The 22,005-nt window shown below is 47.4% G+C and overlaps 2 protein-coding genes across 6 annotated transcripts in view; one reads left to right on the top strand and one right to left on the bottom strand.

Moving 5' to 3' along the window:
- LOC135700796 (serine-rich adhesin for platelets-like) overlaps window positions 1-17,462 on the top strand; it is a 39,198-nt gene extending 21,736 nt beyond the window's left edge. For 4 of the 5 annotated variants that reach the window (XM_065221441.1, XM_065221439.1, XM_065221443.1 and 1 more), the window contains 2 exons: window positions 12,130-12,728; window positions 12,790-17,462. In XM_065221441.1, coding sequence (XP_065077513.1) covers window positions 12,130-12,728; window positions 12,790-13,280 — 1,090 coding nt within the window. In that variant the 3' untranslated portion in view covers window positions 13,281-17,462. The remainder of the gene's footprint in view (window positions 1-12,129; window positions 12,729-12,789) is intronic. The other variant, XM_065221442.1, reaches the window with a different exon arrangement.
- Window positions 1-22,005, bottom strand: part of orion — a 460,865-nt gene that overhangs the window by 80,598 nt on the left and 358,262 nt on the right. The window lies entirely within an intron of this gene.

The raw sequence follows: 22,005 nt of genomic DNA, 5'->3' as shown, positions 1-22,005 counted from the left end.
CATCTCGGAGGTGCGTAGATTCCATTGATTTTGGCGATCACGAAACCTTCGTATGACTTGTATGGCCGCCATTCCTGCTCTATCCGCCACCCAGTTACCATTATCGAGAGGGACTCGATATGGCTCTGCAATGATAGCAACGTCGCACTTTGTTTCCGTTGTCGACTGCCACAACAGTTGCTGTGCTGTGTTACAATGATTGAGATTTATGTGGGTTACCTCCATTATTGCTGGCTCACCATCGCCTTCTTGAACTCTGGGCACCTGAAACTTCCCGTCACATGGCCGTTTCCGTCCTCCTTTTTGCAGAGCATGCACCTCGGTTGCTTTGTACAGTCTTTTGCAACGTGACCCTTCTTTCCGCATTTCCTGCACAGATCAGATCTGTCAGGGCCTTTGCAGTTTCTCGCCTGGTGACCGAAGCCCATGCATTTGTAGCTCTCCATTTTCTTAGACACCCGAGGAATAGCTTTCAACGGGCACACTGACCACCCAACCTTGATTCGGCCCGTCTTCAGCAGCTCGTTAGCTGCGTCCATACGCCTTCCTCAACCGAATTGCCATCGGTACGTCTCCCAGGTTGCATTGCACCTTCAGCGCACTTTTCAACTAGTCTTCCGTTGTGATCTCGTCCAGATCCCTGCACTCGACCACTGACTCCTGGGATAAGGCTCTTACGTTCGCCGTCTCGCCAAGAGATTTTTCGACGAGCTCCTCAAAAGTTGCGCTCTTAACCGTAGGATCCCTTTTCAGCTCGAATAGCATCTCGCCTTTCTGGGTTTGCCTGGTTTTCACCACGTTCTCGCCTAGTTGTTTCAACTCCGGATCCTCTCTCACTTTCCGAAGAAGTGCTGCGTAGAACGTTTTGTCCTTCGCCTCAACAACCAGAGCGTCACCCTTGCCGCTCTCCCTACGAGGCCTAGCCGCTCTCCCTACGAGGCCTAGGCTTCTCCTTGTTCTTCCTGTCTTCCTTCTTCTTCTCTTCCTTCTTCCTCGCTTCCTCTTCCTTCTGTTTTTCTTCCTCTCCTTCTGGTTCTCGACGTTACGCCACCCATCATTTTCTCCCATCTCCTTGATGCCATCCTCGTCATCCCTGCGTATTTTGGGCTTTTGTGGGTGGGTCCCTTCGGCGTCTCATGTACTTCAGCCAGTCTTATGCTCTCCTTGGCCTCCAGCCGAGCCTTTTCGGCATTTTTGGCTCTTTTTCTCAACTCTTGGAATTCCCAATCTCAAACTGTTATGCCGGATTTGATTCCAGTCACAAGTTGCTTGATCTCTTTGTGTGTGCGTTGTTTCTATCCTTTACGAACACATAGAGTTCATCGATCTTCCTCCTTACTTCCGTCATTTTGGTTCTCCCAAGCTTCAGTTCTTGAGATTTGCTACTGCTGGATATCGGTGTGAATATCTGGCTTAGCCCAACGCCTGCCTACTCTTCTTGGGACGTACTGCTGCTGCTGGAACTCGCAGTGGCCATCAGGTTCGACACTGGTGATCTCTGCAGTATCCCGCTCCTTGCGAACACGTTCGCTCCTCCGTTTTCACTGTCTGGAGTCTTGCCGTCGTCCTTCATATTTTTTTTGGTTTTGTCATTTTCGCCATTTTCGTGATCCCATGGTTATCTACGCATGCTAGGGTTGACGCGGTCCCTTAATGGGGGCCGTGTTCAGAGCCAGATCAGCGTAAGTCAGGAATGTTACATCTGAGCCTACTACTCACCAACCACCAATTGGTGACAAGTTTTGAACGGATCCGGATGCCTGCCAAGGTTTTACCGGGATGGGGGCAGCCACACTATTAGCCCACTCGTCATTTCAAGAAGGTGTCATCCTTCTTTACTCAGGGAGCAGAATAGCACGACTGTCAGCCCTGTAGCGGGGTATCCAATCCATTGTGCCGTGTCGTGTCCGTTATTCCATGTCGTGTCCAGTATGCCGTAATTAGGATCTTACTGGACGGAGCATTTCCTCTATCGCCGTGCTATGGTTACCACGGGGAGGTGTGAGGTAGGAACTTGTGAGGACCAGAGCTAGGTTGTCAACTCACCATTTGTAGCCCAGGTCATGGACTGGTATATGTATGTATGTATGTATGTATGTAAAGGATACCACTCATTGTTGCCAGGCACAGCCATTAGACAGTGGACTGTCCACCTCGCACGACTTGATCAAGTACGATACCTGGTTGTATTCAATTTACCATTGTATGAAGGGCCAGAAACGGAGGGTCATCCACGGGAGCAAGAAGAACCTCCTTCCAATGATAAAAATGTTCCAACCGGATACAGAACAATTCATCATGCGAGGGAATGTCCCAATGAGTGGGGAGAAGAGCCCACCTTCAATTCACGAAATGTTAATAACAGGGAGTTGGCAATTCCACTCTCCCCATCCAAATCGCTTCAATCAAGCGCCCATGATGGTCCCATATCTACCAAATTAAATAATGTATAAATATATTTGTTGCCAAGGTCATAATACTGAGATGACTGTACGTTCGTATTTTACAGAAATAACTTTGACGTATTTACATTAGGGTGGGTCATGTTTGTATGGTAGATTACAACCCCCTGTTCCCCACTGCTCTTCCCGATGTTTATTTGTTTATTTGGTTCTACATCAACAGACTGGGTTTAGTCCTAATGATGGATTAAGCAATACTAGGAAATACAATATAGTCAAGAAAAGGCGCAAAGGCCGTGAAGTCCAACTTAATTCCTAATTCTTAAAAAAATATATCACGGAATCTCTGACGCAGCGTCTCGTGTGCCAAGTGAAAATCAAGTAAGGAAGCGACACGATTGAAAACCCTTTGTAGCCCATTGATAGCACCATACGAACCATAGTTTGTACGACGAAAAGGTATCCTCAGCATTGCGTTGTTATGGAGTGCTCGTGCTCGATTTGTTGTAGAATAGAAGGACAATCGATTCTGCCCTGTAGAATGTCTGCCACAAACGATCCAGGTGAATTAACTGGCACCGACTTTCGTAGCATGGAAGGCGATGAGGATCTCTCCAAGGCAATCGTCGAAGGGCAAACCAGATTAATCGTCGTTGAATAGACTCTACTCTTTGTACACCTGTTTTGGTAATTGGGATTCCATACAGGGCAGCAGTATTCTAACACCGACCGGACGAGGGAGCAGTAAAGCGACTTCAAACAGTAGATGTCCGTGAAACTTTTAGCTATCTTGAAGATGAAGCCGAGCGTTCTGGATGCCTTGTCGATCACGTACGAGATATGCTGGCTGTATGTGAGTTGACAATCTAAGATGACTCCCAGATCCTTAATGCGATTCACACGATGTACGTCAACGCCTTCTAGGATGTTTCTTCCGTGAGAACGTGATTACTGAACATTTTGTGGGATTTTCAACCATGCGGTTCAGTTGGCACCAATTAGCAAAAGCGTTGAGTTGGAGTTGGAGAAGGTGACAGTCAGGGATGGCTCAGATTTGGAGATAGATTTTCATGTCGTCTGCGAACGACAGTCGTAATTGACGTCGTTGAAGTACACAAGAAATATCAATAACCTTGCGGAATACCCGAAGTGGCAGGGAACGAAGGAGATCGGCAGTCGTCGATTGCAACTTCCAACAGATCGATAGGATGCGAACCATCGTAGGAGACTGCCATTTATACCGAGCCTATCCAGTTTGGCGATCGCTATAGGATGGTTCAACTTGTCGAAGGCGGCTGATAGGTCAATGTAGATGACATCTGTTTGCATATGGTTTGTCATACTCTCAGTAATGTAAGAGGTGAGGCACAGAAGGTTGGAAGTAGTCGACCGCCCTGCCATGAAACCATGCTGGTCTTCGCTCAAGTGCTGCTTGAAGTGAGAGACTAATGGTTTCATAACGACCAACTCGAACTGTTGCGATATAGGTTTGTATTGAATGTACGCGCGCGATTCACGAATAAATTAAAACATAACTTTATTGTAATAAAAGAACAATTACAAAACGTGTGAATCACTTTGCTATCGCAATTATATAATGATCATGATGACGCCGTCTCTCGGTCCGGTCCCCAACGTTCGTGCTGGCAGCTGTCATGCTGACACCTGTCAGCTGATGAGCCCTGGTGGTGAAATCGGTGGGGGCCTCTCAACACCTCCCCCCTTTTAGAAGAGTTGGTAAGGTTCATACCTCACGGGCGGCCTACGAAGCCTCGTAGACTGGCGTGTAGGAATCGGTTGTTGCTGTTGATTGCTTACGGGACGGCGTTGGTTGCTACGTTGAGTTGGCCGCTGAGGTTGTTCTGGCGAATCCGGAAGGTTTTCTGCTTCCGGAGACGATGTCGTAGATAGACCGCAACTGTCCAACAGGACGCTCAGAGGAAGTTGGGATTCTGCTGGTGTTTGTGTTTTTAGTTGTTGCTCATCGGATTGATAGCGAGTTCTCATCTGGTTGCAATGCGATCTTATGAGGATTTGCTTTGTCGGTAGCCAAATGTTGTACATTACTTTCCCTAGGCGTTCCACTACTGTTCCTGCATCCCAGCTCCACTTGTTATTCCGGAACACCTTGGTCCAGACGAGATCCTGAGGAATGTAGATTCTCGCTTTCGTGCCATGCTTTTGGTTGAATTGTTCTTCTTGCTTCGAATTCTTGATCTTGTGGAACTGTGTTGGTGGACGTAGCAGGTCCAGCGATGTTCGAACTGGTCTACCAACCAAGAGTTCAGCAGGAGATTTTCCATCAGGTGCGGTGCGACATGGTGTAGATCGATAGCATTGGAGAAAAGTGTCGATGGCTTCGTCCAACGTTTCCCCCCCCCCCCCCCCACCCCCTGCGGTGATTTTCTTGAGCGACCTTTTAAACGTGTCTACAAACCTTTCCGCGAGGCCGTTTGACTGCGGGTGGAAAGGTGCAGTTTTCAAGTGTATAATAGCATTTTTGTCACAATAGGATTCAAAAGCGTCACTGGTAAATTGTGACCCATTGTCAGTGCTCATATATATAATCTATAATATATAAGCTCCAAACCTAGCGAAGATTCCACGAAGGATTCGCACGGTTGCTGAGGTGGTGATCTCCTTGGTTCGCACTACTTCTGGCCATTTGCTTAAGGAATCCACCAAAATGAAGTTGTACCATCCATTCATAGGACCGGCATAGTCCAGATGTATACGCTGCCACGGTTTTTCTGGGGCTGGCCATGATTCGAGATTTGTCTTCCGGTCAGTTTTTGTTACACTGGAACATTCATTGCAGGTTTGGACGAGCTTGGCGATGTCTTCGTCGACATGAGGCCAATATACGTACTTTCGGGCGATCGATCGCATTCGTTCCACACCTGGGTGACCTTTATGTAGCTGTTGGAGCACCCGTTTCCGAAACTTTGGTGGAATAACCAAACGTTCTCCATACATCACGCAATCGGCTACGACGTTGAGCGAGTCGCGTCGTAAATAGAACTGTTCGACTTGAGGGTCGGAGAGATCTTTCTTTTTAGGCGGCCACTTACTATTGACGAACCGAATAACTTGCTGTAGTGTGTCATCGGATCTGGTTTCCGCTTGAATCATATTGAACGATAGCGGAAATACCTCTAGGGACTCGTTGATAATGCTTCTGATCGAGTTCTCGATTTCGAGATTGGCGATAACGATCTCTTCGTCCGGGCGAATGTGTCGGTTGATCAAACGGGACAAAACATCCGCATGCCCGAAGCTTTCCGTTGAAATGTAGCGAATGTCGAAATCGTAGAGGAGCAACGTCAATGCCCATCTTTGTAGTCGATTGGCCGTATACGTAGGAATCCCCTTTTTTGACCCAAAAATAGCGAGTAGCGGTTTATGGCCTGTCTCGAGGATGAATTTTCGACCGAATAACATTCGATGAAAACGGGTTACAGCGAATACGATAGCCAATCCTTCCTTCTCGATCTGACTGTAGTTGGTTTCGGCTGTCGTTAAACTACGGGACACGTGACAAATGGCTTTAATAGTCCCGTCGGGAAGCTGGTGAGCGATTCGTGCTCCCAGTCCAAATGCATATGCGTCCGCCGAAACAATGATGCCCAACATGGGATTGTAGTGGGTCAGCAGTAACGGTGACTGAAGAATCTCTCGAAAACGATCGAACGATGCTTGACACGCCGGTGACCATTCGAATTTTACTCCAGCCTTCAGCAGCTGATCCATTGGATGTCGTAGATTGCGCATCGCTTTGACGTATTTGCCGTAATAGCTTACGGCACCCAAGTAGGAGCGAAGCGTCGAAACATCGTGTGGTGGAGGCATGCTGACGATCGAAGCAATTTTCTCGGGATCCGGCCTGATTCCGTTGCCATCCAGGATTTGTCCCAGATACTTGACCTGCTGCATGCCGAAGCTACACTTTTCGATGCGTACGGTGAACCCATACTCCTTGAGCCGCGCGAGAGTTAGCTGCAGATTGTGCTGATGCTCTTCTTCATTACGGCCCCCGACCAATATGTCATCGAGGTAACCAACAGTACAGTTGAGACCAGCTAGCATTGTGTCCATAAGCTGTTGAAAGGCACCCGGAGCTGACTTGATACCGGGTGACAAGCGCGTAAATTGAAAGAGGCCTTTGTGGGTGTTTATGGTTAGTAGCGGTTGGCTGGCTTGATCCACCTCTACCTGCAGGTACGCGTCGGACAAGTCAATGTGACTGAAAATCCGACAGTTTGCCATCTTCGCAAAAATATCCTCGGGCAAAGGCAATGGATACTGGTTTGGTTCCAGAACGCTATTTAGACCAGTCGAAAAGTCGGCGCAGATACGGACGGTTCCATTTGGCTTCCGAACCGCGACAATCGGTGCCGCCCAGTCGCTGAAATCCACTTTCATCAGGATGCCAAAGTTTTGCAGGCGAAAAATCTCCTCCTCCACAACATGCTCCATGGAGTAAGCCACCGGTCGTTTTGGTCTGAACACCGGCTTGGGGTTACCTTTGAGTACCAGTTTGACGGGAGTCTTTTTAGCACAGACCTATCTCACTGGAGAACACCTCAGGAAACTGCGCTTGAAGGGTCGCCACACGTTGATTTGCCTGTGTAGTCACTTGATTGTAGTACGACGCTATCGGGTGGTCCCACAATCCGAACAAGTCCATCCAGTCTATGCCTAGAATGTCGAGATGAACGATAGGAGAAGCAACGAAACACTTACCCTCCCGTATGATGCCGTTGAGGGTTATATTGCACTCCAATTCCGCAACCAGTTCAAGCGGTTCCCCTGATGCTGTTTTAGCGCTGCAAATTGCTGGTTTTACTTTTGGTCGACCGATTCTGGCCCACGATCGGTGCGAAATTATTGAGATGTCGGAACCTGTGTCCAACTGAAGACGAAACGGAACGTTGTTGAGTTGGATTTCGACGAATTTCCGCCGCTGACCGATGCTTCGGACGGTTACTATCTTCAACAACGGCTGTCACCTTTTCTTCTTGTTATCCGAGCGATTGACAGCGTTGTTCGATGATTTCGACGAGAAGCAGGCACAATAGCCCTCACGGTGCCCGTACTTTCCACATTCGTTGCACCTGTGATCTCTGAACCGGCAATCCTTATTGTAGTGCATGCCCCCGCATGACCAGCAGGGTGTCTTGGGTTGTTCCCGGTTGTTGCTGCAATCCGAAGGCGACTGACGCTTCGACGTTGTTCGCTTGGGGTACGCGACAGCTTTCACCGTTGAAGAACAACTTTCAACCATCACTGTGTCCTGCTTCAGGTTGACCAAGCTGTTACACTGTTCCACAATCTGCTGTAGGGTCAGGTCCGCCGATTCATTTAGCTTGTTGATGAGGCGCATCCGAATCTCCGCCTCTTGCTTGGATTTAAGGCCACACACGTAAATGAGGCACTTAAACTGTTCCTCTGTCAACTCCGATAATTTGAAGTCGACGCAGGTTTTGTTTACCTTGCAGGAGTAGGCCACGTAATCATCGCTGTCCTCCTTGGTGGTCTGCAAGCAGTTGTATCGCCGCCGGAACGTTGACACTGTGGCACCGAACAACGATTTTAATTTTTCCACCGTAGCAGCAAAAGTAAACTCTCGAGCGAGCTTCGGAAGAATGAAGCTGTTGTACCGCTTTTGCAGCGTCATCCAGCTTGCCGGCATCTTTGTCGAAAAGGTCGACGTAGCGGGAAAACCATGCGTCAAATGTGTGCCCATTGTCTTTGTCGTAGACGAACTCCGCCATGTTGCTAGAGAGGGAGTCCAGCACCGATTCGTCGCGGGATAGGTTATTCACGGCGAGCTGAGTAGTGGCCAACTGCTGGGAGATTTGCCGCATCAATGCCTGCTGATTGTTCAGGATCTGCACCAACGCCTCTGTAATGTTGGTCGGCTGTGGCTCCACCATCGCTACCAAACTTTATCCCCGGTCTTCTAATCCGCGAAAACACCGGACCAACGCGCAATTTTCCTGCTCGAAAAACTCCTCGCCACTGTTGCGGGGGCCGGTGGGGGCCTCTCAACACGAACAGTTTAAATATGGCACACAACGATGTGATGCCGCGATAGTTGTCGATGTTTCTTTTGCATCCCTTCTTATGCACTGGAAACATCTCAGCTGATTTCCAGCAGGAAGGAAACACCCCACTGGAGAGGGACATTTCGAACAGAAGGCAGAGAGGAGTCACCAGGCTATCGATATGTTGCTTGAGAAAGTTGCGAAGCCGCCCTAGTTATCGTAGGGAGGTCGATGTTGATAGCTGCCAAAGATTGACCAGACATTGGAACATTAGGTACTGGCTGCTAGAGAAACGTGCTCGTCTGGTAGGTTCTCATCCAAGAATACACTCGCAAACTTAGTTGAGAACAGACGGCAAATGTCCTGAGGGGATGAAGCTTCCACCTCCACCAGTAGATTTACGGCTGTTGTTAGGATTCCGATCGCAACGAAAGACCTCGTGGTCGGGACCGAAGACTTGACTGGAAAGCGTTCGATAATCGAGCCACGTTTCGCACAGGACAATTATATCGTAGCAACAATCCGATACAGCTAGGCGGTACTTTTTAACATCAGAATTCATTCCACCGGCGTTGTGGTAGAAGATCACGACGTCCTGCTTGCGGAAAGGAATCGAACGACTGATCTCCCTGGAAATCACAGATACATCAAGCAATAACTGACCATCATCAAGTCTCATTGTATACTCGCCATAGTGAGTAGGTTGGAAGACTCCCTCTCCACATCCGACAGCGGCTCCGGAACGACTATGTTGAACGAAGGCTGCCGATGGCAGGACTGAGACGGAGGGATTGGGGGCTTCCATGGGGCTTTCTACGGCGCGTTCCGGGTTTCCAGGATTGGGAGTTACAGAGGCATCATCACAATGACTAAAATAGTCAGAATTGCTGAAAATTTGATCGGCATCAGGCAGTGAATAGTCAATATATTGATTGTACTTGCTTGTAGAGGCAAGGTGGAAGACTCCTGATTCAGGTCCAGAACGACTATGCTGAACGCTGGCTGGAGGAACCAGGAGCTTCCAAAGAGCGGTCTATTGTGCGTCCCGGAGATGAATTAGGATTGTTCGAACAGTAAAGCGGATGTTGTGAATAAGCAGTATCAGAAGTGCTTCTCAACTGGAAATAGCCGGCAGATGCTTGAGGCGTTGCACTGGAACACGGAAGCTGATCAGGAAAATTACTGTAACTAATGTATGCATACTTGCCTGAAAACGATGGTTGTGAGACCCCACCACCGAACTCGACCGCAGGTCCAGAACGACTTTGATGGCGGGAAAGTGCGTTCTGGTTTACAGCGTTCCAATTCACAACGCGGCATCCAATTCGGAATCAGCATACTGGGTCTAGTCCAGAGATGGGAGTTGAGAACTCGGAAGGTCCCGGAACAGGAGAGATCGTGATAGCAGGCGTGTTCAAACGAGGCATCCACATGTTTTTTGAACCGTCTTCAAATTCCATAACCGATGTAAAAGCACCTGTGTAACTCATACGGCTGATGTCGGATCCTTTTTTAACTAGCGGCACAACCTTAATCGGATCATCGCACTGTACACAACCTTTGACCAGCTTCTCGATTGATTCCGATTTCACGCTAGGATGTATACGAGAAAGGTATTTTACAGCCAAAACAGCTCGGTGGGTTCAGGGACAGTAAGGACCTCGGTAAAGACATTGTCAACCGTTACTGCTTTAGTTGACGCATAAGATCGCCGGAACTCAAGTGTGTTGGAGTTGTCACTGCTATTCGTTTCGACAGCTGAGCGATCTGCTGTTCTTGCTTAGATTTCCTGTGGAATGACCTCAGGAATTTGGTTGCCTTCAAGTGCAATAACTAAAGGAGGATGGTGTGGAACAATCCTTATCAGAGGAGATACAGCCATAGACAAATGCGGAGCAGTATCCTGAGCGGTGACGAAGCAAAGGTCTAAGGTTGATTTGCTTCAGAGTGGCGATACTGTAATGATCCAAAAAGCTTACAGCTCCAGAGTGAAATGTAGAACGGTCGTGGTCCGGATACAGGAGTCCACCGTAAGATGATCGCCAAGAAATTGCCGGTAGATTGAAGTCGCCAATGATTATCATCTCGTCAGCAGCTGTAGCGATCTCCATTATAGCTCGAATAGACTGACTGTGGGATTCAATTAGCGTAGAGTCGCGAGTTGTTCCACACAATTCCATGAATCGTTTTCGATAACTTTTGCCTTCAATCCAGAACCGACCACAATGAGAACGCCTGTTGTGCGGATTCCGATCGCATCGAAAAACCTCGTATTCGGAACCAAACACTTGATTTGACAATGTGCGAGTATCGAGCCAAGCCTCAGACGTCGAAGCAACGATCCGAAACCGCTAAGCGATAAATAATCATCGATGTTGGAATTCATCCCACCAGCGTTCTGGTAATACATGCAGATGGCCTGACTGTGACGATAAGTAGCCTGGCGGGGGCTGCATTGCGATCTAGAATTGGCAGCGACATCAGGCAGGGGATGTTCCAAGACAGATCCTGAATTATACTCGCCTGATTGGGAGATTCGGAAGACCCCCTTGGCCGACTCCGATGAGCGATGTCAACGGGAGGCGCGACTTCGTCGGAGAGACTGGGGGCTTCCAAAATACTGTCCACCGTGCGTCCCAGGGTCCAAGATGATGCAGATGGAACCGGCTGATGCGGAGTTCATTCCATGTTCCCATGACGTGCGTTTCCTTCGTTAGAAGATTCCTGTGCGCTGAAAATCAAACCGACTTCAGGCAGCGAATGATCAATGTTGAATTTATACTTGCCTGGTATAACAAGTTGGAAGACCCTCGACCCACATCTAAACTCAGGGCCAGGACGGCAGTGGTGATTGGGGGCTTCCATCAGGCTTTCTACGGTGCGTCTCGGATGTATATCGTCAGATGGCGTGATTAGGCGTTGTCGGTTGTGCTGGGCATTTCTAAAGGGACTGGTGCACCAGGCACTCCTGTGTACTGAGGTCCCCAACAACGGTGGTAAGTTTGAACGAATTTGGATATGAGCTGAATTTTCTATGGGAAAATGTGTGGAAAACGAAACGAATCTATTCATTTGTCAAAAATTGAAATATTGCTAAAATTTTACCAAACTTTGGACTAAGATTAGGAATGCTATGCAGAACAACTTTGTCCAAGACTGCAAATCTATTAGACTTCTGAGAAAAAAGTTATTATATTAATTTAGACGTATTACTCCGTGCATACCTTCAGGCTTGTAGATAAGTGTGGAATACTTGGTGAAATATTAGTAACCTTTTGTACAAATATCAAATAAGTTTACAATCTTCGACAAAGTTGTTTTGTATAGTATTCTCAATCTAAGTGCGAGATTTGGTACAATTTGAGCAATATTTGGATTTTTGGTAAGCAAATGAATAGGATCGTTCCATTTCCCATACCAAATCTGAAATTCTCCAACAAATCATAACCAAATTTTGCACAGTTGTTGGGGACCTTATTACGCATTAAAAGAACAGTGGGAAACAGAGGGTTGTAAAGTTGACCCACCCTAACAAGCATGTATTCCAATTGTCTGCACCATCTCCCCCATCTGTGCACCTTTTCCTGTATCCCAAATCCTATTGATCACTATTTGCTATAAATATTAAGAAATGTCCCATCGCGGGAACACCCCCCACTAACTGATGCCACTCCTTCCAGGTCCGTCTCCGTCAGCCAGCAGCAGATCCAGCAGCAAAAGAACAAGAAGAACATACAAACCACAGCGGAAGTGATCATCGCTTCGCACCAGCACCAGCACCAGAACACAATGGCGGGGACCGGAAGCAGTGTAACTACCACTACAACCACCACCATAACAACCGCTGCCGCCGCCACCACCAACACCGGTTCCGCTGCCGTCATCAAACTGACCGTCAAGGACGAAGTCAAACCCCGCGCCTCGGTCCGGACGGTTCGGAACAATAGCCTCGACAGCTATCACCATCACTATCAGTATATCAACATACCGAACATAATCACCTACAAGCGAGGGCGATCGAAGATTCCGGCATCGGCGCGGTTACGGTCGAGCTTGGCCGAAACTGCCGGGTCGGGGGGGACACCGGCGACGGTGGCTGTGGGAGGAACCGGAGGGAAAAAGGACACCGATGCGGACATTCAGCTAATACTGAACAAACCGATGACGAGGAGGATGCGGAATGCCGGTGGAGGAACCGCACCACCACAATTGATCTCTGCCGCGGCTGCGACTGCGGCAAAAGCGGCAACCGTCGCCGACGAACTGAACGGGAATGGAGGTTTGGATTTTGCGATGATTTTAAATTTCAGAAGATTGACCATTTTCTTCCCTCGTTTTAGGTCTGTCCACGTCTCTTCCGCTAAGCGGCGATGATCATCGGAACAACAACGGAGACATCAATCTGGAACTGACGAGTCTGACCTCCACCGCCGGTAGTCCTCCACAGGGTAGTAGTAATATAAACAGCGTGGTCAAGCGCAACAAACGATCTCGAAGCAGTACAAAAATTGAAAAGGAGAAAAACGATGAGAAGGGAAGCAAGTTGCTGCGGAAGAATGGTGGCGGTGGCCCCGCGGCAAGCGCTATTCCGGTGGCCACGAAGATCGGCGCCGAGTCGTCGAAGGGAGCGAGCAGCGAGAGTATCACCTCGGCGGCAAGTACTCCGACTGCCAGCCTAACGAGGAATACTTTCAGCAGCAGTTCGCTGAACCGGAAGGCGGGTCAGGCTCAGATCGGCGGAGTCAAGCAACCGGTTACTGCTGCTGCTGCTGCTGCTGGTGGGCAGGAAAGTTCCTCCGCCAGCAATTCGCTAAAGGCACGGAAGAAATGAAAACCGTACTAAGGAGGGCTCTTGCTGTCTTTAAATTACCAATCCTAGATTGGTAGCTCTGCAATTTGTTGGACTCGTAATTGTGTATTCTTAAGTCAAACGCCGTAAGTATGTCGGGGCCGGTGGCGAATCGACTGGAAGTGAAGCGGGCTAAAGTGGGAATAAGTGTGCAGAAACGGTTTCTGTGATGTGATTTCATATTTGTCATTGTTTTACGTTTTATTTGTATGTTAATATTTTTCTCCTTCCCCCCCCTCTCTCTCTCTCTCTCTTACTATCGATCCATCTCTCGAAATGATCCAGTGTTTCACTTTTGCTACTATATAATTTACACACGTTTATATTTTTTTTTAGGATAACAGAAAAAGTTTACAACTTATCGCAGCGCGATCGTTATACCTCTTAAGCTAACTATTGAAGATGGTTATTTTTTTTCCAAGCATTTAGGAAGTGCTGAATTGAATTGTTTCAAAGTTTATTTGTACAAACTGTGCTCTATATAAGCCTAGTAGATTTAAGTTCATCCAGCTTCCATATAGAATCAAAACGGACTGCATTGATTGCGTTTTTTTTTGGGACAAACAGCACTTTGGAGTTTGGTGTGTGCGATTTGGTTTTGGTTCTTTGCTTTGCTTGCCCCCCCCCCCTCGAAAACAGGAGAGTAGCATGATAATGTACTAATAGTGGAATGTTAAGAATGTACCTTTCTGATGCGGAAACGATAGGACCGAGAGCATATTCAAGTTGAAGTAGTAGGATCTAATAGGCGTGTATAAATCAATTGCCATAGTTTGTTCAATTTTCCCTACCTAATAGTGTAATATATTGAAACACAAGGAGAAGCTTGTGAGGGGTGCAATTTTTGACAGAAAGTGTTAGCCTCAGAACAGAGTTTTTGCCGGAATTATAATAGTAAATTGTTACTTGTACAAAGCTTATTTAAAACGTTCTTTCTTATTATTATTTTTTTAATCATCAGCACTTCGAGAAATCAGCGCAGCAGTTGAAGAAGAAAAATCATTTGCCGAATAAAAGATAACTGAGCAGTTCCACGCCAAATGAAGACTCGATTTGCATGAAACTTTGCATAATTATATAGTTGAAGATGCTAAAGTAATACTAATTAAATTCAATCAATTACTGTCATTGGTCGAAAGGTACAGTAGTAGCACCTACCCTACCCGTGTCCCTCGAGATCGTCAATTCGACGATGACAGGAGCACATACCGTGGTAGAGGTAACAATAGCTGCAATTTCCAAACCTACGACTGGATGCCTTCCTTCAGATAGCAACTTAAGTACGGTAAAAATCGATAAAACTGTTTCAAACACATCGGCGGTACTTGAGCGTGTCGGTGATCATCTCCTTTTTGCCAGTGGTGGCGGAGGAGAATACCCCTCACCATCCCTCTCCAACGGGGGAGTTTGGCAAAGAGAGATGATCAAACCGATTTGTACCTTCCTAAAGTTGTGCTTGCTCGCTTTCTACTCTCTATATGCAATTTTCACACTGTCGTACTCTAAACGGAACTATCAATTCTATACTTTCATCTCCTCATCTATCGTATAAAAATTACCACTTTAGTCTGTTATTTGAAATTAGCATCTTCAACTATGTAAATCGTTGACTTCACGCAGAAGTAATACTAAACATATAGTCAATTTGCACAATTGTTTGTTATGGTCAATCATTCACATTAGTGCTTAACTTCGGCCATTTTGAACATGGCCGATTTTTTGTAAAAATGTGAATATTTGTTTATTTTTTATGTTTGGATCAACAGACTAGAAATAGTCCCAATGATGTGTTGTAAAAAAAAGAACAGATTATACAGACTACATATACTACAGTTACAAACGAAAATAACAAAGGAAAGCTTTGTCAAGTTACTAAAAATGTATAAGTCTAAAATTGTACACTTAGCTGTTGGGCGTCAAGCGCCTTCGGTCAGCAAAAAAAGGCAGACAATCTTCGTCGAAACATATTATTACATTGCAAGCCGTAAATAGCGCTCCCTAAGCTATAATTTGTTCGAAGAAGTGGAAGTCTTAGCATAAGACTGCTGCGTAGTGATCGAGGTTGAACATTAATGTTCACTTGTTGCAGTATTGCTTCGCAGTCGATTCTTCCTTGCAGAGTATCGGTGACGGTTAAGCCTCTTCGGATACGCAAGGGCTCGACATTGATGAATTGGCAGCGATTCTCGTAGCTTGAAAGACGAAGTGGGTATCTCCAGGGCAGCTCACGGAGCGCGAAGCGAAGAAAACGTCGTTACACAGATTCAATTCGCTCGGCCCCATTATTGTCGTTCGGGCTCCAGACTGCAGAGCAGTATTCCAACGTAGATCGTACGAGAGAGCAATAGAGCGATTTCAAGCAGTAAATGTCTGTGAAGTTCTTAGAAAACTTGAAGACAAATCCAAGAGTTCTGGATACCTAAGTCTTTCACGCAATGCACCCGTTCGATAGTCGTGCCTAGTAGTTTGTAGTTGAGGTTGTTTCTTGCGCGAGAGAGTAATGATTGTACACTTAGCTGGGTTGACCACCAGTCGGTTTAGACTACACCAGTCAGCAAAGATGTCAATCTGATTTTGGAGAGAACGGCAGTCGGCGAGTGAGCGGATGCGCAGAAAAACTTTCAGATCGTCTGCAAACGATAATCGTGTGGCCCTGTGAACAACATGGTGAACGTCGTCGAAGTAAAGGAGAAATGCCAATGGTCCCAGATGGCTACCCTGAGGTATACCGGACTTTGCGCAGAAGCTTACTGAGCGACAAGTACCCACAGTTACTGTCAGTTGGCAAGGTATGAACGAAACCATCTCAAAAGATTTCCACCGATCCCTAGCCTATCAAGCTTAGCGATCCCAATTTCGTGGTTCAGCTTATCGAAGGCTGCCGTAAGATCTGTGTAAATTGTTAGCAGAGCGTAAAAAAGAAACAACTGATCACTAAGGATTGTAACAGTGGAATGAATCAAATTGTTATTAATCGTTCTTTACAGGCTACTTTGATAGGTTTAGGTTTCAGCTGGTTGCTGTGATTGTTCGTTATCTCAACACTCCTCCTAGAACTGCACAGGTAGCACACCAGCCGATGTTCGATGTTTTGATATCTTGAGTTGGTTCAATGGTTTGGTGAGCATGTCCGCAACCATATGCTCCGTTGGACAGTAGATCACGGACAGCATGCCTTGTTGAACAAGATCCATGGTGAACTGGAACTGTCGGATGGCACTCTGGTTGTCCTCGAGTAGCAGGATTTAAGTTTCCGGCACGTGGAAATCCTTCATCAGCTTTCGAATCCGGAGAAGTTCTTGACATGCCTCTGCAGCAGCAATAAACTCAGCCTCCGTTGAAGATAGGGCAACGCAGGTTTGCTTCCTTGCCGCCTAACTGATCGCACCTACACCGAACATAATCAGAAAACCGCTATTGGATTTACGGTCCCGATGATCGCCTGCCCAATCTGCATTTGCGTAAGCCTTCAGGTCAACATTTTTGCCGCCCAAATGCAATCGAAAATGCTTTGTCACCAGGAGATACCGCATAATGCGCTTTGCTCCAGTCCAATCTGCTGCATTCGGAGCACTCACCTTTCGCCCAAGTAATGAAACGCTGATCGCTACATCGGGCCTCGTATTGATCGCTATGTAGAGCAAACCACCAACCAAACTGGAGTACGAAGTATTGTTTGGTAGCTTGCTGGACTCCTCCTCTTTGCTTGAAGATAGTCGGGGTCCATCGGGATAAGTGATGGCTTTGCCGTTTCGAGTCCGAATCGCGAAGCCAGTCGCTGGATGTAGCACTGTTGGTTGAGCAGAAACCTTTCATCATTTTTCCCGCTCCACCTGTATGCCCAGGTACTGCCACACATCGCTAAGAGAAGTGGCTTTGAACTTCCTCGATAATGCTTTCAGGATCGCTTCATATTCCGCCTCGGTCTCACATACGATGAGCATATCGTCGACGTACAGAAGGATGAACGCTTGCTTCTCACCCTTGGTCCTTACGCATAGGCACGCATCAGCAGTTGATTGTAGAAATCCCAGCTTCTTGAAGGAATCGTCAATCGTCTGGTTCCAAATTCGACCGGATTGCTTCAGAACGTAGTGGCTTTTCTTCAAATGGCAAACTTCTGCGGGATTCCCAGTCTCGTATCCTTTCGGTTGACGCATGTATACGGCCGGTAGGCCGTCTTGACATCGACGTGTTTCACTAGAAGTTGACGACGGGTGGCAATGATTAGCAAAGAACGAAATGTTACCTGTTTTGCCACCGGAGCGAACACCTGGTCGTAGTAAGTGCCGAACTTCTGACTAAAACCTTGTGCGACCAGTTTAGCCCTGTAGCGTGTCACGTTTCCATGCTTGTCCAATTTCCGCTTGTACAGCCATTGGCAGCCAACCGCCTTTCGTCCATCTGGAAGGGCCGCAACTGTCCATGTCGAGTTATCTTGAAGAGACTGGATCTCTTCTTCCATCGCAGCTATCCACGATGCACTCTCTTATCCGCTTATTGCTTCTTCATACGTCCTCGGTTCAGTAGCTGCTGCCATGTTGCTTGCTTCATGGTACCGCTGTGGGGCGACACCTTTGTTGGACCGCTCTGATCTTCGTACGATGGTTTCATCCAAATCTTCATGAAGTGACTGGTTGCAAGAATCGAAGTCCGTGTCGGTTACGTCCGACCTTCCATCGTCATTTTCTTCGTCAATCTCTGGATCGTTTGGATCCGGAACTTCTTGATTTGCTTCAGCCGTATTAGGTAACGGCTGTAGAATTTCCTCGTACGTCTCCTTCTCCAGATTAGGAACATCGGTACCGGGTTGGACCAACTCCTCCTCAAAGAAACGAACGTCTCGACTGATGATCAGCTTGTTAGTGGCCATATCAATGCATTTGTAGGCCTTGTGGTTACTGGAATAGTCGACGAACGTCATTTCCTTCGACTTATCCTGGAGTTTGCTTCGCTTATCCTTCGGCACACAGGCAAATGCTCTGCACCCAAACACTTTCAGACGTGAAATGTTCGGTTTACGTCCCCACCAAAGCTCGTATGGTTGTGATCTCCACAGCACGAGAAGGTAGGTGGTTCTGTAGGTACACGGCCGTAGTGGTTGCTTCAGCCCAAAATCGTGCAGACATCCTGGCGTCCATTAGCATGCACCGACACACATTTCAATGATGTATCGATTTCGTCTCTCCGCCATACCGTTCTGCTGTGGCGAATATCCGGCAGTAAACTCGGGGTGGATTCCATGCTTGCGGTAGAACTCCAGCAGTATTTCGCTCGAATACTCCCCTCCCCGATCAAACCTGATGCGCTTGGGGTACTTCCCGAACTGCGTGTGGACATAATTACAGTATTCCACTATGCGTTCTGCGACCTAGGATTTCTGCTTGATAAAGAAAACCGTAATACAGCGACTATACTCATCTACTAAAGATACAAAATAACGATATCCACTCACCGAGGGTGTCTCCAGTGGTCCATAAACGTCCGAGTGGATGAGATCTAATGGTTCGGAGGTATTGTGGAAGGGAGTTCGAACCTGCTTTCCTTTCACACAGCATTTGCAATCTGCAACTTTCATACCGGTCGGTGCCAGGCATGCTGGCAATCTCGCTTGTGAGATGCAGTTACCTTCGCGGCGATTGGTTGTTCTTGCTTATTCAACCGGTATAATCCTCTGCACTTCGTCGCAGATGCAATTTCCTTCCCATCGACGATATTTTCCACTTCACGTCATCGAATTCAACCTTCGCCTTTCGAGTGGTCATAGTAAGCACTGACAAAAGACTTGCTGACAGCTTTGGCACAAACAAAACGTGGTTGAGACGAATTTTTTTTTTCGTGCTTCCAGAACCGTCCAGACATTTGATCACACCAGTTCCAGTACCAGCGACCGCTACTACACGCCCGTCAGCCAACTCCACTTCGCCTGTAGCCGGTTCTAACTCCTCGAAGAAATCCCTGTTGGAAGGCATGTGCGAACATGCGCCGGAATCGATGATCCAGTCGTTCACCGTGTCGCCAGTTCCGATGGTACATGTTGCTGTAGCCACCATTCCGCGCGGTCTTCGCATTCTGTTTTTTCGATCCGAATTACTCTCGAGCTTGCTCTCTCTGTAGCTGCTTGTAGTCCCGTTGTTTGTGGCCAGGCTTCTTGCAGAAATGACACACAATCGGCTTTCGTCCCGCTGCTTTCAATGCCGTCCCTCCGGTTGCGTTTCGATTTTGCTTGCTTACCTCGTCCAGTAGCTTCTCCCGGATCAGGTTCAGCGTCAAGGCATCATCTGTACGTGTTTAGAGGGCAGTCGTTAATGCGTTGAATGATTTCGGCAATCCTCGCAAGATAAAGGCCACCATGGTATCCTCTCCCAGGTCCTTTCCTGCGCTGCACACCTTCGTGTACAGGTCTTCGCACATCCGTTATAGTAACGAAACCCTAGTGGACAAAGTTGCCTTTCGATGATGCATGGCCAACGCCGCCCATGCTTCCGTCCGCTCGAATCACGCAAAACTGATTTTCCTCCAGTAGTAGCAGAATCGTTGCACGGGCCTTTTCATCGCCACCGCCGCTTGACCTTCTCCAACTGCCGGTGGGTTGTTCTTGATGTAGGTCCACAAACCTCCCCGGATCAGCAGCGCTTCCATGCTTCATAATTTGCGTTGTTAAGCTTCGTAGAATTCTTCAGATTCATCCTATCGCAGGTTTGGCTTCGGTCTTGAACTTCTAGAAACTTCTCCAGGAAAAAACTTATGCGTTCCTAAGGACCCATAACCTGTTAGCAGAGCGTAAAAAAGAAACAACTGATCGCGTAGGGGTGGTAACAGTGGAATGAATAAATTTTTATTAATCGTTCTTTACAGGCTACTTTGATAGGTTTAGGTTTCAGCTGGTTGCTGTGATTGTTCGTTATCTCAACCTAAATAACGTCCGTTTGGGTCCGAGCAATCAAACTGTCTGTGATGCAAGACGTTAGGCACATCAGATTCGTAGTTGTGGAACGCCCAGTTATGAATCCGTGTTGATCTATACTTAGATATTGCTTGCAATGGCGTCGACAACGCTAAGCGTTTGCTTGATCAAAAAGGAACATTACTGGTCGCGGAAGTAACGAGATTAGCGGAGAGTTGCTCGTCTTCAAACACACTAGCAAATTTGGCTGAGAACAGGTTGCAAATGTATTGTTGATTGCCAGCAGTTGCACCATTAAAAATCATGGAAGAGGGTAAGCCGACTTCCCTGCGTTGCTCATTTACGAAGTTCCAGAAGGGTTTCGGGTGTGATTTTAGCCGTCGTTGAATCCTCGTGGTTGAGTCTGACATAGTAGCATTTCAGCGGCAGTGTTCGGAATTTAGCAGCCTTCTTAGTTCTTTTCAACGAGCGAAGACCTTTCGTCATCCACGGGACACGAGGGTCGATATGGATGATCTTTTTGGAAACGTGCCTGTCAATGACATATGCCAAGACGTGAGAAAAGCTTTGTGCAGCAATGTGACCGTCTACAGGATGGTCAGCTCTACGGAAGTCATATGACACAGCGTTTGGAGTGCTGATGAAATCATGGACAATATTATTTTCGATCACGATAACTAAAACAGGGCGATGATGCACTTCCTTGACTAAAGGTTCGGTTGCCGTGGAGAGGAAAGGAGCTGTATCACGAGCACTCACAAAGCAGAGATCCAGGGTGCGGTTGTTTTCATTCAACAGGCTATTAATTTGTGATAGAATTGCGGTACTATAACTGTCCAGGAGCTGGATGGTTCCACCGTGGAAAAATGAACGCTCGTGATCAGGAAAAAATAAACCACTATGGGTTGGAGTCCATGCAATATCCGGTAGGTTAAAATCGCCAAGAACAGTAACTTTGAATGATTGCCCATAACAAATAATCATGCAAAGTTTCATGCAAATCGGAGATGGTCGAGTCAGGTCGAGTTGGAGCATAATGAGGCGCAGCGTCCTTAAGGAAATAAATAACTGTCGCTAAAGTGGAAGGTTCATCGCCCAGTATGTCCCTAATGCTGTTGGGAAGTGCGTACTGCTCCCGTAGTTGTTGGTATTGCGGACACAGGCATGGGATGTGTTCCACCGATGCAGTGGTTCCGCAAACGAACTGCGTCCCACCAAAACTATGTGAGATCCTTGTATGGCCTGTCCTAAGACGAGAAACCATCTTATGGTCCCGTAGTTTCGACATATCCGTCCACTTGCTCGTCGTTCCTTTGATTCTTCGGATGAAGAGGGATTGGGATTGGCACCACTCTGCTTTCCAGGCTTCCCACATTTTGCTGACTATCCATCGCTTTGTGTCCTGTAGTGGCACTTCGTCAGTGTAATGGCTAGCCCTGCCAGGCTGTCGGCTTCGCTGTTTCCTGGGATACTGCAGTGCCCAGGGATCAAGGAAAACACCGTGTTCGGAAGTATGGCCTCCACAATACCCTGTATGCAGGGGTGAGTCAGGGTCTCAGATGTAAGGGCTTGTATCACGCTGTACGAATCGGATAGCACCAGTATGGGCCGGTCCGAGGGTGCTGTAACGGCAACAAAGATGACCCCAGCTTCGGCGGAGAAAACCTAGCAGTTCGGCTACTGTTCTCTTCAGCGCAGCAGAGTTATCTCCAGCCTTGAACCTGCTCTTTATCCGTGTTGAAAGTTGGTGCTGTCTGCACGACCTTTCGGTGGCGATGCACGTCATCTCAAGACCGTACA

This window comes from Ochlerotatus camptorhynchus, unplaced genomic scaffold (genome assembly GCF_037179485.1).
Source record: "Ochlerotatus camptorhynchus isolate MF236.1 unplaced genomic scaffold, CSIRO-AGI_Acam_v1.1 ptg000142l, whole genome shotgun sequence".
Classification (NCBI taxonomy): Eukaryota; Metazoa; Arthropoda; class Insecta; order Diptera; family Culicidae; genus Ochlerotatus; species Ochlerotatus camptorhynchus.
The sequence above is the reverse complement of the archived record's forward strand: the minus strand, read 5'-3'. Positions and strand labels throughout refer to the sequence as shown.